This window comes from Bombina bombina, chromosome 1 (genome assembly GCF_027579735.1).
Source record: "Bombina bombina isolate aBomBom1 chromosome 1, aBomBom1.pri, whole genome shotgun sequence".
In the NCBI taxonomy this organism is placed as follows: domain Eukaryota; kingdom Metazoa; phylum Chordata; class Amphibia; order Anura; family Bombinatoridae; genus Bombina; species Bombina bombina.
This window is the reverse complement of record NC_069499.1, coordinates 1,248,176,182-1,248,194,844: the sequence shown is the minus strand read 5'-3', so window position 1 is coordinate 1,248,194,844 and position 18,663 is coordinate 1,248,176,182. Positions and strand designations below refer to the sequence as shown.

The window sequence follows — 18,663 nt, the reverse complement described above, 5'->3', positions numbered from 1 at the left end:
TTATAAAATACACCATGAACAGCTACCAATGATTAATACATAAATTCATCAATGTTGTCATTGTCTCTACAGAGCAAGAAAATAGCTTGTTCTGTTACTGACTACACTTTACCAAAAATGAGAAGCCCTCCGTGAGCACAATGGATGCATAGAACTAGACTATTAAAACAAGTTACATTGTATTTAAGAAAAAATGCTAATCTCCATAATTGGATGACTGATATAAAGATTAAATTATGTGAAGTCTAAAGATTCATGTTCACTATCTCTGCGCTGTCCAGCTGTCACATCTAATGATGCCGCTTTTGTCCCTATCTGCGTAGGGACAATTTGATAACAATATGTATTTGATTGAGATTCATTAGCAATAATACACCATCCTTGTTAGAGCATTGCTAGGGTTGATAGATATTTAGTTATATTGATCCTTCATAATGACTAAGAAAAATGATACTGTGAGCTAAAAAACATATATGGCACATTCAACCCCTATTGCTAAAATTCAATGGGATAGATTTAATTAAAACCTCACAATAACCTTTTTTAAAAAAAAACAAAACAAACTATGTTAGCTTTGAATAGTGCTTCCTGTTTTCTTTATTTTTTAATCAATAAAATGCAGATCATGATACTGTGTCATCCTCCTGCACAGAGGCCATTTGAGATGATGATGATCCATGAACACTTGGGATGTAGACATGCAAAAATCTGTTCCTTTATTATTTGTCCATACAAACGAATAATGATACAGCCATTTTTGCCATTATTTAGACAATTGCTTCAATGAACAAAAATGAACAAATAAACCATTTGTTCATTTAGTTTCTCTATGTAATATAAAGAGAAATTAAATTAATTAATGGTGTAATTGTTCATTTAGTTCATCGTGTGAATGCTGGTAAGAATGTCTGTTATTCATTTGTATGCACTAATAACACGTTTGCATATTTTTCATGTGAGTCCAGTCCTATCAGACCAGATACATTATTTCAAAAATAATATCTATCCGACGTCGCTAACTCCCAGGACCTATGCTCCTATAACAATTGGGTCTCTAGTTACCCAAAAAAGAAAGACAGATTAGTGAGATGTGTTAGGAGCACCTAAGGTAAAGGCCAGGTCAAGTAGAGAGTACAGGCTAAAATTACTAAAATATCAACAAAGTTTAATATCACATATAATATCAGATAGTCAATAACACATATTATAAATGCATAAAAGTACATGGAGCCATAGTACTAATAAAAACAATGTATCAGACTCTTGAAAAAGGCCCTATTGGTGGGCCGAAACGCGTTGCCATATATGGTGAGCTATATTCTTATTACTTAGAGTCTATTTTAAACAATACTGCTCTATGTTGTTTTTTTTCCTTTTTTCACAGGTATTGGAGTTTTTTGCATTATATGGAGCTTTTTGCATTATATTGATTTTTTTATCTTTTGGATACTTAATAATCACCATTTGACTGTTCTATATATTTTTCATATATTTTTTGGTGTAGTTTTGATTTTTGATTTTCGTTTTTTCTTCCACAAATCGGATCACTTATTGGCATCATCTATTTGGATCAGTTTGAACACCTGGATCGTTTTTGGATCACAAGGGTTTTTTTGATTTTTTTGATTATTTTGATCACTTGACTTATTATTTTTTCATTTGGACTAATAAGACTTTATCCACTCAGTTATTTGGTCCTTACTGACATTTTTACACATTGATGATTTTTTGATTATTTGATTTTTTCTTAGCACATTTTTTAATTTGTTCTTAGCACATTCTTTAATTTGTTCTTAGCACACCTTGATTGTTACCTGGATTACTGACATTCACATCAGATATTGCACACATGATTATTCACTTTTAGTTTTTTATCTCACTTTTAGTTTTTTATCTCATCTGTCTATGTACCCAAGCCCCCCAGGGGCCGATTCACGTGTATAATCCTGCACATATTTTTCATTTGTTTTTATATCTTATTATCATACCATTTTATTACCTTATTATTGTATTATCACCTTATTATTGTATTATTAAATTATTGTAACTGATACATTGTTTTTATTAGTACTATGGCTCCATGTACTTTTATGCATTTATAATATGTATTATTGACTATCTGTTATTATATGTGATATTAAACTTTGTTGATATTTTAGTAATTTTAGCCTGTACTCTCTACTTGACCTGGCCTTTACTTTAGGAGCTCCTAACACATCTCACTAATCAGATACATTATTTCCCTGATTGAGTGAAGTTTAGATTGCTACAATAGTTGAGCTACTCAAAAGGAGAGAATGGAAACACTTGAAATCTCACTGGATACGGTTCCTTGTGGACTGGGTTTGATGAAAACGGACTTAGAGGGACAAGGAGCCACTTGTTTTAAATAAGGAAGTATGCAATTTAAAATTAGAGGTATCATGTTCCACTTAAATGCAGGTTTCTGTTAAAATGTCAGACCACTGCAATAGCAGCCACTCTGTCCTTAGGTTACCCATATCTCAACACTGTGCTAGTGCTAGACAAGTCCCTCATTAGAATGAGGGGTCACTTTTCCCTACTGGAATACAGGTAGAGATAGTGAACAAATGACTCACTTGCCAAAAAGGGATTTTCCATAGAGTTGGAGGGATGGGACACTTTTAAATTGATGTATTTTTAATCAAAAGTCTAATTTGATTTTGATCCCGATTATCATGGTGATCACCTGTCTCAACTAAGCACCAGAGGGGTGCTTGGTGAGAAGCAGTGAGGATCTATCACTCAGGGGGACATGATTCCCTAATTTGGATCCCCCTCTTCCCAATGGGGACACTAATACCCCTGTTGTTTGTAGCTAATTCCCATAAGAATGTCAATCATCTCTTTTGTAAAAACATCATACAACCCCAAAACACACAATACTCTGCCTATGAAAAAAAGGGTTACCTTCTTTCAAATGAGGGGTCTCATGCCCCTTTAGATACACAGACATTGCTATCTAAATAGTGGGTGACTTTAAGGGTGCTCTGGGTTCTAAGAGATTACAGAACTTCGCTAAAAAAATTAAATGGATTAAGTGATAGGTCTTCTATCGAAGCAGGGGTCACTTGCACTAGTGGCCATTTTATGATCACCTAAAAAAACATAGGCATATAGGGCAAATTATTAAGGTGATATCCCTTCTGTTGCCTCTTCCAACACATATTAAATATAGCAATTGTACTCTTTAAAAACAGTGGCCCAATTTCCATACAGTTGCCAGGTGATTTTCATAGCAATAACAAATACTCTCAGTATTAGTCTTATTTGTTAGTTATTGTGACTTGAAAAGGCCGTTCTCACTCCCTTGATAAAGAAATATATTATAAGATTTCTCATTTGAAAGAGAGAGGTTCCCATAATTTAAATAAGGGGCTTTATGTCTGTATAGCTAATTATAATGTTAAAAATTATTAACTGACAACTAGCCTTGTGCTGTTAGTGTTAGAGCTCATAGATACTTGTTTCAGTGAGCAAATACAAATAAATATATAAAAAAAAAATAGGTGGACTGGGTAAGCATAAAAATAGCTTTGTTTTTTTTAATAAATAACAATAATGCATCAATTAATATTTTAATTAAATAATATGGAATGGAAACTTATATGTATGTTTGAAATATTTGTGAAATAACAATGACTCTCATGCTATTAACATATACTCAAACATACACAGAAATAATATATATGTTTTTAATTCATAATATTGATGTGTAGATAAAATGAGTGCAAATGAGTAAAAACATCTTGTCCACAGCGGTGTAAAATGACTTAAAGGGACATGAAACCCCAAATTTTTCTTTCATGATTGAGATAGAGAATATAATCTTAAACAACATTACAATTTACTTCTATTATCTAATTTGCTTCTTTCTTTAGATATCCTTTGTTGAACAAATAGCGATGCACATGTGTGAGCCAATCACACGAGGCATCTATGTGCAGCCACCAATCAGGAGTAGGGATGGGCGAATGTTTCTAAAAATTCGAAATTTAAAACGAATTTTGATACATTTGTTCGTTCAAATCGAATTTCGAATGTTTATATAACATTCTAACATTCTATTTTTGAATTTTCGTTTTCGAATTTTTCAATAAAATTCGAAAATATTTGTTTGACTAATAGAATGTTTAGCTATCTATTCATTCAATTTCGAAATGTAATATTCAAATTCGAATGTCACATTCGAATTCGAAATAGTATTTCTAGTCTAATACTGTATTTTTTAAATGTAATATTCAAATTCAAATGTGATATTCGATTCGAATGTGACATTCAAATTCGAAATAGTATTTCTAGTTTAATACTGTGTTTTATAAATGTAATATTCAAATTCAAATTCGAAATATTGTTTCTAGTATACAAATGTGTTTTATAAATGTAATATTCAAATTCGAAAGTGACATTCGAATTTGAATGTGACATTCGAAAACTGTAAATAACATTCGAAAATCGAATTTTTAAGAATATTCGTTCTTATCAACATTCTATTATGTAAATCAAATTTCTACAATAACATTCATTCTAACATTTGAATTCGAATATAAACACATTCGCTCATCCCTAATCAGGAGCTACTGAGCATATCTACATATGCTTTTAAACAAAGGATATCAAGAAAATGAAGCAAATAAGATAAAAGAAGTAAATTGAAAAGTTGTTTAAAATTGCGTGTTCTTCCTAAATCATGAAAGAAAAAATATAGGTTTCATGTCTCTTTAATAGTGAAGAGCTAGAGAAGCTCTATAGAATAAATTAGAAATGGTTGAGACTCAGGAGATTACTGAGGCAAGAGGTGAGTGAGCTTAGTGAATGAAATAAGCACAATAAAAACATATTTTATGCTTACCTGATATATTAATTGCTTTCATACTGGTGAGAGTCCACGATCAATTACTCTTGGAAATTACTCTCTTCTCTACCATTAGGAGGAGGCAAAGATTCCCAAACCCCAAGAACTCTATAAAACTTCTCCCACCTCACACATACCTCAGTCTAACACATAGCCAAGCAAAGTGAGATAAGAAAACGTAATAAGTCAAAAAAGGAACAGGTAAAAAAAAGATGAGCTGAAGAAAAAACTAGCTCAAAGCTTTAGGGTGGGGTCTTGTGGGCTATAACCACTTTGAAAGAAATTAATTTATTAGGTAAGCATAAATTATGTTTTCTTTAGTACAGGTGGTGAGCGTCATGATCCATTACTCTTGGGTAATAATTCCAAAGTTGTGGACTCCACAAGTAATAACATAAAGGGAGGGATTTAAAAAATATTTTTTTCCCTTAAAAATTAAATCCACAACCCAGTAATAAATATCCACTTACAATAAATAAATATAGTGAAGAGATTACTAACCTCTAGGTTACTATATGTATTAGTATCTAGTCCCTGCAGGTATAGTTGTAGTTGCTTCCTGTAGTCTACAGGGAAGTGGATTTTCACTTTAGCTATAAGTAGTTTGTTGATAACCCTAATGATTGCTGTCTCTGTGGAGTGTTGGGGGCGAAATCCAGATTGCAAAGGGTTAAGGAAGAAGATTAATGTAAGGAAATGGGATATCCGTGCATATACTAGCTTTTCAAGAAGCTTTGAGGCAAGGGGGAGTAGGGAAATAGGGCTGTAGTTGGATGGGGAGGATGGATCGAGAGAAAGTTTTTTGAGGATAGGTGTGACCAGTGCATGTTTTAGAGATGAGGGAAATATACCAGTGCTGAGGGAGAGGTTGGAAATGTGTGAGAGTATAGGGGTAAGTGTAGAAGAGAGGGAGGGGAGTAGTTGTGAGGTGATGGGATAAAGGAGACAAGTAGTTAGATGACAGGACAATATAAGAGCAGAAACTTATTCCTAAGAAACAGGGGCGAAAGAGCTGAATTTATGGTGATGTGGATTTTGGATGATTGCAAGCACTGGAGGGGTTGGCAGACTGGTAGTATGTTGAGAGATTATTTCATTTCTAATGGAGTTGATTTTGTTACTGAAGTGGCTGGCAAAATCTTGATCTAAGAGAGAAGTTGTATTAAGTGGTGGGGTGGGTGCAGAAGAGTATTGAAAGTGAATAACAGACATTTTGGGTATGAAGAAAGAGTAGAGATAAGAGTAGAGAAGTAATCTTGCTTAGAAAGGTTAAGGGCAGAATATTAGAAGTTCAAGATGAACTTGTAGTGAAGAAAGTCAGCTGACCTCCAAGATTTTCTCCAGTGTCACTCAGCAGTACTAGAACATCTGCATAGGTAGCATGTCAGAGATGTATGCAGGGCTGTGAATGACTGTGTGACTTCCGAGCTATGGTAGGAGGGGTCAAATTGTAAAGGACTGATGTAAGGGTGCAATTGTAGTGGCAGATAGATTGGTTAAGGAAGGAAAAGGAGGAGACGGAAGGGAATAGATGTTTGAGAGAGCTAGAGAGCTGTGCTATTGTGGAGTTTGGTGTGAGGTATAGAAGGAGGAACAGTTGTAGGGAGTGATGTAATAGTACAAGTGAGGAGATGATGGTGAGAAAGAAAAGAAGGGGAGTTTGTGAAGTTTGAGATAGGGCATCCATAACTGAAAATCCGATAAAGGGAGTGACCATCTTTGTGAGTAGGAGAGTCAGTCCATTGTGAAAGACCAAAAGAGGGAGTGAGTTGCAGAAATTGTTTTGCAGAGGAGGCAGTGGAATTGTCAACAGGGAGATGGAAAGTCTCCCAGAATGAAGGCAGGGGTTTCTGAGGAGAGGAAATAAGGTAGCCAGGCAGCAAAATAGTCTAGAAAGTGAGATGAGGACCCAGGGGGGTGGTATATGACTGCAACACTTATAGAGAGGAAAGAGAATAAGCTAATCAGGTGAGTTTTGAATGAGAAAAATGTGAGGGAACATATGGGTTGTATTTGTTGAAAGGAGTAATGAGAGGAAAGTAAAATACCTACACCATCCCCTTGTCTATTTCCAGACCTAGGAGTGTGGCTAAATTGGAGACCCCCATGTGACAGTGCAGCAGTGGATGCTGTGTCTGAAAGAGAGAGCCAAGTTTCTGTGAGAGCCAGAAGGTTGAGGGAGTGAGAAATGGATATAAGTGAGCTTATTGCAAAGAGAGTGAGAGTTCCATAGTGAAGGGGGTGTTGGCTTTGGATACAAGAGGAATTTGAGTCAGGTTACCAGAAGTTTATTTTCTAAGTCTATGAAAAGGCACACATGGGTGTGCAAGCCTACAAAGTTGCAGGGGAACAGGATTAGGGGATATATCATCAGCATCTAGTATGAGCAAGAGGGAGAGTGACATAGGAGGAGATACAGATTTGTAGTATTGAGACTGTTTTTGGGTTGAAGTGCATGGAGGAGAGAAAGTATTTAGGAGTGTGTGAAGTTCATAAGTGCATAAGCAAGGTGATAGTTAGAGAGATGGGCTAATGATGGCCTCAATATACACTAAAATCCCCTTTCTCTGAAGAAACAAATGCACATCTTCATTCTTCAACCTTCTCCAGCAGAGGCAAAGTAAAGACTGAGGTATGTGTGAGGGTTTTTTAGAACTCTTGAGGTTTGTGAATCTTTGCCTCCTCCTAGTGGTAGAGAAGAATGATTCCCAAGAGTAATGGGCCATGGACTCTCACCACCTGTATGAAAGAAAAGGGACTATCTACAAAACTCGTATTTTGATGCTTTCACCTATGTCACTAAGACCTCAATCGCAATGTTTTGTGATATTTGTGGCTGATAATGGGTTTTCAAATTTAGGTTATTTTGTTAGTATGTTTTTAAAGTATTCACACTCTCAAATAGCATCTGCTGATAAATGGCCCCAGACACAAATTTTTTTCAAACCTCACAAAAACTATAGATATGCTCAATCCAAACAAAAATGACAAATGCAAATGCTCTTTGGCTCAAGATTTTACATTAGAGTTATTAGGATTTATCTTATTGTACAGTGTATCATGATAATAAAAAAATTAATTTAAAAATTAACCTTTTATGTTCCAAAACCATTTTAATAAGTGTTAATCTTAAAGGGACAGTCAACACCAGAATTTTTGTTGTTTTAAAAGATATATAATCCCTTAATTACCAATTCCCCAATTTTGCATAACCAACACAGTTATAATTATACATGTTTTACCTCTGTAATTACCTTGTATCTAAGCCTCAGCAGACTGAACCACTTATTTCAGTTCTTTTGACAGACTTGCATTTTAGCCAATCAGAGCTGACTCCATGGTAAATTCACGTGCATGAGCCCAATGTTATCTATATGAAACACATGAACTAATGCCCTCTAGTGGCAAAAAACTATCAAACATGTTCACAAATATTTATTCCAGCACAAAGAACAAACAACTATCTAAAGATTATTGCAAACCCATAGTTTGTCTATGCAAGAGTTTTTTTGTTTTGTTGTTAACTAAGAAAGAGGCACTAATTCCAAAATACAGCCTTTTGTAAAAGCCATTGAGGGCTACTGTTAAACAAAAAGCGTAGAAACTCTCAGTAAAATCATGTTAACTGTTCGCATAAGAGGGTTCCATTTGCAGGAAACCAAATAATGCAGAGCAAACTTTTTAATTCTCTATTTATGGAACAGAGATTAAAATGGATATTAAATTATTGTATCTATGCATTGCATATATCATCATTAAAGCACTGCAATGCAAAGGATCATATAAACAATTGTCAGTATTTTGCTATTTTAGAGCAGCCCAGGAATACATTCTTTGGAAATTCTCTTTTGTTCTGACCAATCAGATACTATATGCAAAATATCTCCTGCATTGTGTGTGCACAGGTGTGTGTGTGTGTAAAGTACAGTTTGCATAGATAAAATACTGGAAACGCAGTTAAAACAAATAATGAATGTACAGTTTTAAGCTAAATGTCCCTTTTAGTGGACCTAAAAGTCATTGACTTTTATATTTTTTACAACTCAATTTCACTGAAGAGATATTAATTAAACAGAAAAAAATACTGTTTTTTACTTTGACCACAGATAGCATTCCTTCATTTGTTTTTGGGTTGGTATGAATCTCAAAACTCTGGCCCGGATTCCCATTGATGATGGTATATACTGCTCTCCATGCTCCAGTCATTGGATCATCTTGGTCTTTAACACTTATATTGACGATCACGCCAGTCACACCTTCTTTTACGTTGGCTTGAAACTAAAGAAAAAAAAAATAATAACAAAGATAAACTTATAAATTGTAATATGTTTTGTTATTTACAGGTATACCTCACTTTACAGCGCTTCACTTTACAGCGATTCGCTAATACAGCGCTTTGTGGAGCTGAAGTTCAACCTCTAAGAATTTTGAAACAGTGCTATAATCATCGTGAGATTGTTAGAAAAGTGAATGGCACCATTTTGTTATGCTTAGTTCACTCTGTTTATAGCATTGCAGTGTAATCTGTGTCTCAGTGCTATAGTCTGGCAAATTTTACTACAGTAATTGTCACAATTTTACAGGTACAGTATTTATTGAATACTTACTGTGCTAGTGTTTAACTAAACATAGCACTAATGCACCCCTAATATATGTTAGTTCAAACATGTTTTCTGGATTTTAAACACTGAAAAGAAAGCGAAAACTGCCTTGTTTCACTTTAAGGCGGTTTTCACTTTACAGCGGGGCTCTGGTCCCTAACCCGCTGTATGAGTGGGGTATACCTGTAGTTTTAAATACAGTTTGTTTTGTTCATTTAAACATATACATAGAAAAGATTCATTTCTTCACAAGAAAATTATACAAAAATGACCTTGTGTTGAAACAAAATGGGGATCTTATTTTATAACAGCATTTACTTTTGATAGATTGCAAGCAAGAGAATGCTAAATAATAATATTCATACATTCTAAAACTTTCAACTAAGATGAAAAATAATCTAACGGTTACACAAATAAACTACATGGTACAAAAAAATAATACTCTTTTTCTTTGGAGCAAAAAAAAAGTTATTTCAAAGATTTTAATTCTGTTCCCCCAAAGCATCAAATCAAAAACCGTCTTTAAGTTTCTGATAGAACATTTCTGTCTCCTACATAATCAAAAGCAAAAGACAAGAACAGATCAAAATATTTGGCATGTAATGCAAGATTCAATTTTTATTTCAAATAAAAAAAAAACAAACAACATAAAGGTTTACCAGACATAAAAGCATGTTTCATACACAGAGTGCAAAAAAATATTGTAAAAATACAAAACTAAACCATGGGTTGAACGTTTACAGACATAGGACTGTATTTATTTACAATGCTCCCTCAATTCTCTATTCTATATTAATTTTTTTCCTTCTCCACTTTATCACTATCTCAGTAATTTCTCTCTATAAATATCTATAAATAAATGTTAAAGGGCCATAATAGTTGAGAATGGGTTAAACACACAACAGAAGTACTGTAGGGACCCTCAGAGCACTCCTGCTCCTGAGCAGAAACTGCCGCTGGTGCAATTAACAGCGCTACATCAGCGACAATTTCCACTTGGGGCCAGCAGTGCTCTGCGGGTCATGAGCAGTACTTCAATGGTGTGTTTAATTCCTTTGCAGCGGTTAAACACTTAGGGCTCCATTTTACAAGCTGGAAATGTGCATGTGCATGAGCATGCAGCCGATAGTTAAGAAGCAATGGTCATCATACCGCTGCTTTTTAACCTATATGCCAACTCTAAAGTGGCATTTCTCAATCTCCCTGGACTTTTCCGACTTGGGTAATTGACAGCCTCTGCTGTCGTGTTGCTTGTGCAATGATAAATAGTGATGTTGTGAATTGTTCGCCAGCGAATAGTTCCCGGCGAACATAGCTTGTTCGCGTTCGCAGCGGCGGGCGAACATATGCAATGTTTGATCCGCCCCCTATTCGTCATCATTGAGTAAACTTTGACCCTGTATCTCACAGTCTGCAGACACATTACAGCCAATCAGCATCAGACACTCCCTCCCAGACCCTCCCAGCTCCTGGGCAGCAGCCATTTTAGATTCATTCTGATCCTGCATTGTTAGTGAGAGGAGGGACAGTGTAGCTGCTGCTGATTTTATAGGGAAATTGATAGCTAGGCTAGTGTATTCAATGTCCACTACAGTCCTGAAGGACTCATCTGATCTCTGCTTTAAGGACAGCACCCCAAAAAGCCCTTTTTAGGGCTAGAACATCAGTCGTTTTTTTTTTTTTGGCCTATGTAATTTTGACTGTGAAACATCAGTCTGCTAGTGTAATCTAATTGCAGTTGCCTGCCAGCGTGTGTGCCATGCTCACTTGCCAACTAGTGCCACCACTCATATCTGTTGTAACAGTAGTGTAAATTTAAAAATAAAAAACATTTTTGACTGTGAAACATCAGTCTGCTAGTGTAATCTAATTGCAGTTGCCTGCCTGCCAGCGTGTGTGCCAGGCCCACTTGCCAACTAGTGCCACCACTCATATCTGTTGTAACAGTAGTTTAAATAAAAAAAAAAAACTTTTTTGACTGTGAAACATCAGTCTGCGAGTGTAATCTAATTGCAGTTGCCTGCCTGCCAGCGTGTGTGCCAGGCCCACTTGCCAACTAGTGCCACCACTCATATCTGTTGTAACAGTAGTGTAAATTTGCAGTTGCCTGCCTGCCAGCGTGTGTGCCAGGCCCACTTACCAACTAGTGCCACCACCACTCATATCTGTTGTAACAGTAGTGTAAATTTAAAAAAAAAAAAAACGTTTTTGACTGTGAAACATCAGTCTGTTAGTATAATCAAAATGCAGTTGCCTGCCTGCCAGCGTGTGTGCGTTTCAGGGCCTGCCAGGGCACATTGTCACACTACTGCAACTCATATCTGAAAAGTAGTGTACATTTAAAAAAAAACACACTTTTTTGACTGTGAAATAATAGCAGTCAGTTTCCTTCACACGTGTGCGTTTCAGGGCCTGCAAGGGCACATTGTCACACCAGTGCAACTCATATCTTGTGTAGTAACAGTAGTGTACATTTAAAAAAAAAAACACTTTTTTTTACTGTGAAATAATAGCAGTCAGTTTCCTTCACACGTGTGCATTTCAGGGACTGCCAGCAGTTCCAAAATAAATTAAAAAGTATGCTTTACACAGCGTATAAGGGTGATGTCACAGCACAACGAAAATCTGACAGGGGAAGAGGTGAAAGTAATCCTCCTCCTCCCACTACCACGCCGGCAAGGCCAGGACGCTTTACAGACGTGCTGTTGATGGAGGACATGCAGAGCTTTTTTTTTTTTTTTTTATAAACAAAGTGTTTTTTTATTTGACATGTTACAACACAACAGAAAACACACAAGAAAAATATTAACAAAATCTAGCATAAAAACACACAAACATTTTATGTCAAAAACTGCTAAAATATAAAAACACAAACTTGCTATTGTCTTATTACTTTTAAATATCCCAGTAAACCATTTATGCTGTAAACTGTACATGAACATTTTTTTGTTTCCGAAAGAAGAGTTCCATACAAAATGGCAGCTCACTATACACAGATAAGTGTGCTTCACTAAACAATTAGAAGCGGTAATGGAAGACACAATTAAAAAATGATTAATAAAATAAAAATAGAACCTTGTCTGCAATCCATGTTTTAGAAGGGCATACAAATAATATATAAAAGCAAATAGTATGTAAATACAATTGCTTCTCCAATTTAGTCTTCAGTAGAAATAGTAAACCAATATTTTAATGATACAACATTTAAAAGGACATTAAAAGGGCATGTTATATTTCAACAGAACATAGGATTGAACTGGCTCTTCTATATAAATACAATTTTAATCCCAGAAAAGTGGTTAAATATGTAGTTAAAGCCCCATTCAGAAGCAGGAAGGCTGTCATGTTCAGAAACGGCAACAGATGATTGGCTAGGTCGTGAAACCTACTGATTGTGGACCGGCTGTGCCCTGCACAGGAGCTGCATATAGAATTGGGACTTTACCTATGCATTTAACCCTATCGTGAGAGATCAATAATATCAGGTAATAAAATTCAAGGGTCACTACAAAGACATTTAAAAACATGGGCTGGTTCATTGTTTCTCCCACAGTGATTATCATTGGTAGTACATCTGAAAATGTTATGTCTGTTAAAAAGAAAGGTTCTTTTCACAAAATTAGGTTATTTTTCTCAGATGCAACTGTCACTATACATTTATTCTGCAGAAATAGGTGTCTGCTAGGCCAAGGTAGGGGAGATGCAAGTACAAAGTAAAGACATTGATAAACATAAAAAATAACAAATAAAACGTTTTCCAGCTAACACTGAAAGTTTAACAACTGTTTAAAATGACCAGTAAAGTCAAAATTACACCTCTATGATTCTGACAGAGCATGCAATACTAAACAACCTTTCAATTTACCTTTAATAATAATCTATAATGTGCCTTATTTTCTTGGTATCCTTTGTTGAAGAGTAAACCTAGGCTCATGAGCAGCAATGCACTACTGGGAAGCTAGCTGGTGATTGGTGTTGGCGCATATAGGTTTTGTTCTAACAGCAAAAGTCAATCTATTTGAAACTCTTATTGCCGTCAATAGATTGATTATGGACTTAACTTTAAGCTATGTGGGGTAATCTTGCCTTAGTTTTCCCCCAATCTCTATATAAGTTGGTGGTAGCTATCAAGTTTTTTCAACAATAAACTCCTTCAGAATAAAATTAATGCATACAAACTATATATATACAGGGAGTGCAGAATTATTAGGCAAATGAGTATTTTGACCACATCATCCTCTTTATGCATGTTGTCTTACTCCAAGCTGTATAGGCTCGAAAGCCTACTACCAATTAAGCATATTAGGTGATGTGCATCTCTGTAATGAGAAGGGGTGTGGTCTAATGACTTTAACACCCTATATCAGGTGGGCATAATTATTAGGCAACTTCCTTTCCTTTGGCAAAATGGGTCAAAAGAAGGACTTGACAGGCTCAGAAAAGTCAAAAATAGTGAGATATCTTGCAGAGGGATTCAGCACTCTTAAAATTGCAAATCTTCTGAAGCGTGATCATCGAACAAGCGTGTGGAAAAACCAAGGTGCAAAATAACTGCCCATGAACTGAGAAAAGTCAAGCGTGCAGCTGCCAATATGCCACTTGCCACCAGTTTGGCCATATTTCAGAGCTGCAACATCACTGGAGTGCCCAAAAGCATAAGGTGTGCAATACTCAGAGACATGGCCAAGGTAAGAAAGGCTGAAAGACGACCACCACTGAACAAGACACACAAGCTGAAACGTCAAGACTGGGCCAAGAAATATCTCAAGACTGATTTTTCTAAGGTTTTATGGACTGATGAAATGAGAGTGAGTCTTGATGGGCCAGATGGATTGTCCCGTGGCTGGATTGGTAAAGGGCAGAGAGCTCCAGTCCGACTCAGACGCCAGCAAGGTGGAGGTGGAGTACTGGTTTAAGCTGGTATCATCAAAGAAGAGCTTGTGGGGCCTTTTCGGGTTGAGGATGGAGTCAAGCTGAACTCCCAGTCCTACTGCCAGTTTCTGGAAGACACCTTCTTCAAGCAGTGGTACAGGAAGAAGTCTGCATCCTTCAAGAAAAACATGATTTTCATGCAGGACAATGCTCCATCACACGCGTTTAAGTACTCCACAGCGTGGCTGGCAAGAAAGGGTATAAAAGAAGAAAATCTAATGACATGGCCTCCTTGTTCACCTGATCTGAACCCTATTGAGAACCTGTGGTCCATCATCAAATGTGAGATTTACAAGGAGGGAAAACAGTACACCTCTCTGAACAGTGTCTGGGAGGCTGTGGTTGCTGCTGCACGCAATGTTGATGGTGAACAGATCAAAACACTGACAGAATCCATGGATGGCAGGCTTTTGAGTGTCCTTGCAAAGAAAGGTGGCTATATTGGTCACTGATTTGTTTTTGTTTTGTTTTTGAATGTCAGAAATGTATATTTGTGAATGTTGAGATGTTATATTGGTTTCACTGGTAAAAATAAATAATTGAAATGGGTATATATTTGTTTTTTTGTGAAGTTGCCTAATAATTATGCACAGTAATAGTCACCTGCACACACAGATATCCCCCTAAAATAGCTATAACTAAAAACAAACTAAAAACTACTTCCAAAACTATTCAGCTTTGATATTAATTAGTTTTTTGGGTTCATTGAGAACATGGTTGTTGTTCAATAATAAAATTAATCCTCAAAAATACAACTTGCCTAATAATTCTGCACTCCCTGTATATATATATATATATATATATATATATATATATATATATATGTGTTGGTGTGTATATTTATTTTTTATACCCAAACTGGAGGCTAGGGAATTTTTAACATATCTTAATTCTAATTATAAGGGTCTTAAAGGGATAGTCTAGTCAAAACCAAACCTGCACGGTTCACATAGAGCACGCAACTCCAAGCAACCCTCCAATCTACTTCCCTTATCAAACCTTCTTCGTTCTCTTGGCATCTCCACTTGAATGTAAGCCTAGGAGACGGCTCATCCCTGGTTCAGAACCGGGGCAGCGCCTGCCTACCGATGGCTACATTTAGACACCAATCAGAAAGCACCACCCAGGTGCCGAACCAAAAACGGTCCAGCTCACATACGCACATTCCTGCTTTTTCAAACAAAGATACCAAAAGAACAAAGAAAAATTGACAACAGGAGCAAACTAAAAAGTTGCTCAAAATTGCGTGCCCCATCCGAACCACGAAAGTTCAATCTCGACTTGACTGTCCCCTTAAGTTTTACCAATGAGTATAATAAGATGATGATACCATACCTGGATGTATCTTTGGAAGGTTAAAGTGAATGTAAATCTTCATGCCAAAGTGCCCGGTCCTTTTAAAAATCTGACCAAAAACAGGGGCACTCCCATGCGGAGTTTGCGGTTGTGCAAAAGGACTGTTTGCGGTTGTTTGCGGTGCCTTAAACGGGGAGTTTGATCTGTCACTGTGAAGCGGGCGTTAACGCTTACACTACCTGATCAATACAACATCATACCTGATGTTTTAAAGCACATTATTCCAAACAATTTAGGAATGTTAGGTGATTTATGCCCTTTATGGATTAAAACCAGACTCTGCATCAACTATGTAATTTTCCATGGGAGTTTTGCCATGGATCCCCTCCGGCATGCCACAGTCCAGGTGTTAGTCCCCTTGAAACAACTTTTCCATCACTATTGTGGCCAGAAAGAGTATCTGTGGGTTTTAAAATTCGCCTGCACATTGAAATCTATGGCGGTTCACCCGGTTCGCCCGTTCGCGAACATTTGCAGAAGTTCGCGTTCGCCACTCACGAACGCAAAATTTTAGGTTTGCAACATCAATAATTATAAATAAGGGCAGCATATTGTTGCCCTCCTTCTGTTATGCCAGGCAGTCGCAGACAGGGACAGAAATGTCCACCTGTGTCCATCAGGCCCTTGTTACATTGAGACTATAGTAGTGCAAGGTTGCAAGCCTGAAAATGAAATGCTCTAAAAAATTTGAGCTTATCATTTTTTGGCAATTATGGCCCTTTAAAAAACAAGGTAAACATGTCAGGAATTGTCTCTATGTTGAGTTTTTACCTCTGAGTAGTTTACTTTGATGTTCTTGAATGTATATTTTTTCAGCTTACGATAAAAGAAAATTCAAACACACAATGTGATTATCATCTTCTTTCCTAATTTCCACCGAAACCATAAAATTTGCCCATCTTATTCCATGCGCCTTTAGTCTTTGTCCAGGACTTTACTCTCTCCTTTATAACAACTGAAAACACCCAGTCACAGACCCCTGAATATATTCCTCTGTGTACTGTGTAACCATGTTGAGTTGTTGAATGCAAGGCCTTGCTGTGCCTCTCAAACTATAAAGCACTTTTCCAAAGGTAAGTAACATTTTTTCCCCCAAACTAGGGGCTACTGAGGCCCCACTTATTGTCCCCTAATAATGCAGTAAATTGTGGTTCTCTAGAATTTGATACATGTTAAAAAATAACTTTAATTCCAGATATCAGCTGACAAATACTTTATTTAACAATACATAATTACCTAACAAAATTCATAGGTTTAGAACTAATCTGTTTTTACGGCTATTGTTCAATAAAGTCAACTTCTATTCATATGTTCTATTAAACCCATTGATTTCCCCTGTAATAAAAGCAGGAGACCTACAGCACACTGTTTTGGCAAGTATACTCTCTCCTTTCCTATACATCCCTACTCTCTTTAACTATATACATTTTTCCTCTCTGTAAACTAGCCTAAAGGAATCACAAAAGCTAATCCCATTCATGATAGCTCAGGATCACAAGCTTGGAATGTACAATGTGTTATGCTATGCATGTCTCGATCTGTAAAAAGAGAGAGTTGAAATTGTAATTCAATTTATTGTTGAATGTAATTATAATAAGAACCAGTAGCACTGATAACTTACATTTGCCTCCAACAGCGAAGAGAATATGGAGTAGGTTGATTATAAAATCTAAGCATAATTCACTGGTATTTTATTAGTAAAAAATGTTCTATACAGCTGTTAAAAATATTGTAGTGCTACCCCCATATGAAAGAAATTAGTTAAAGCTGCCTTGTCTGCGTAGCATAACTAGATTAATTTTTTAAAATATACAAAAGTCATTTCTCAATGTTATATATGCTCTATGAAGACAAATATTGTCTTTGCTACCACATATTAATATGGTTTATTATACAGCATTGGCCTTCCTTAAAGGGACACTGTACCCAAAAATTTTCTTTTGTGATTCAGATAGAGCATGACATTTTAAGCAACTTTCTAATTTACTCCTATTATCAAATTTTCTTCATTCTATTGGTATCTTTATTTGAAATGCAAGAATGTAAGTTTAGATGCCGGCCCATTTTTGGTGAACAACCTGGGTTGTCCTTGCTGATTGGTGGATAAACTCATCCACCAATAAAAAAGTGCTGTCCAGAGTCCTGAAACCAAAAAAAAGTTTGATGCCTTCCTTTTCAAATAATGATAGCAAGAGAACAAAGAAAAATTGATAATAGGAATAAATTAGAAAGTTGCTTAAAATTGTATGCTCTTTCTGAATTACAAAAGAAAAAATTTGGGTACAGTGTCCCTTCAATAGTACAGAATGTAGAGGTTTCATAAAATGTAAAATATGATGTGAGATATGTTTGCATGCACCAAAAAAACACAATGCAAATTCCCATGTGCTAATGTAAAACTATGGGTAAGACTTATACTTTACACAGATATTTACATAAGTATTTAAGAAATACTTTCCTGAAAAATATTAAAAACAAAATTACTTATTTTTATAACTACATTAGAAAGTACCCACTGTGTGAAAAATATCATCTTCTCAGTTTAGGGTAGTCATGCAATAACTAATTATTTGTACGTTGTTTAAATAAGCAAGCAATTAGTAATAATATGGGAGGATATTGAACAGTATAAAACTCTTTTTTTCCAGATGAATTAAGATAAAATATCTTAATAGAGGTTTAAGCCTTAATTTAAAAATCTACTAGTTAAACGATTAAGTCATTGTTTTAATATATTTAAGTAATCAACAGAGTAAATATCTGCATTGTACTTGACACACAAAGAAATGATTGATAGCAGCTGTTAAATTACATAATTATTAAAAAAAAAACGAACATATTTTAAATGATTTTATGCAGCCTCAATTTCCAAGTGTTCAGTAATGCAAAGAAACAAAA

At 35.8% G+C, this 18,663-nt stretch overlaps 1 protein-coding gene across 1 annotated transcript in view; it reads right to left on the bottom strand.

Moving 5' to 3' along the window:
• The window catches only part of CDH13 (cadherin 13), a 1,791,933-nt gene that overhangs the window by 413,680 nt on the left and 1,359,590 nt on the right, over positions 1-18,663 (bottom strand). The window contains exon 9 of the mRNA XM_053700758.1: positions 8,972-9,154. Coding sequence (XP_053556733.1) covers positions 8,972-9,154 — 183 coding nt within the window. The remainder of the gene's footprint in view (positions 1-8,971; positions 9,155-18,663) is intronic.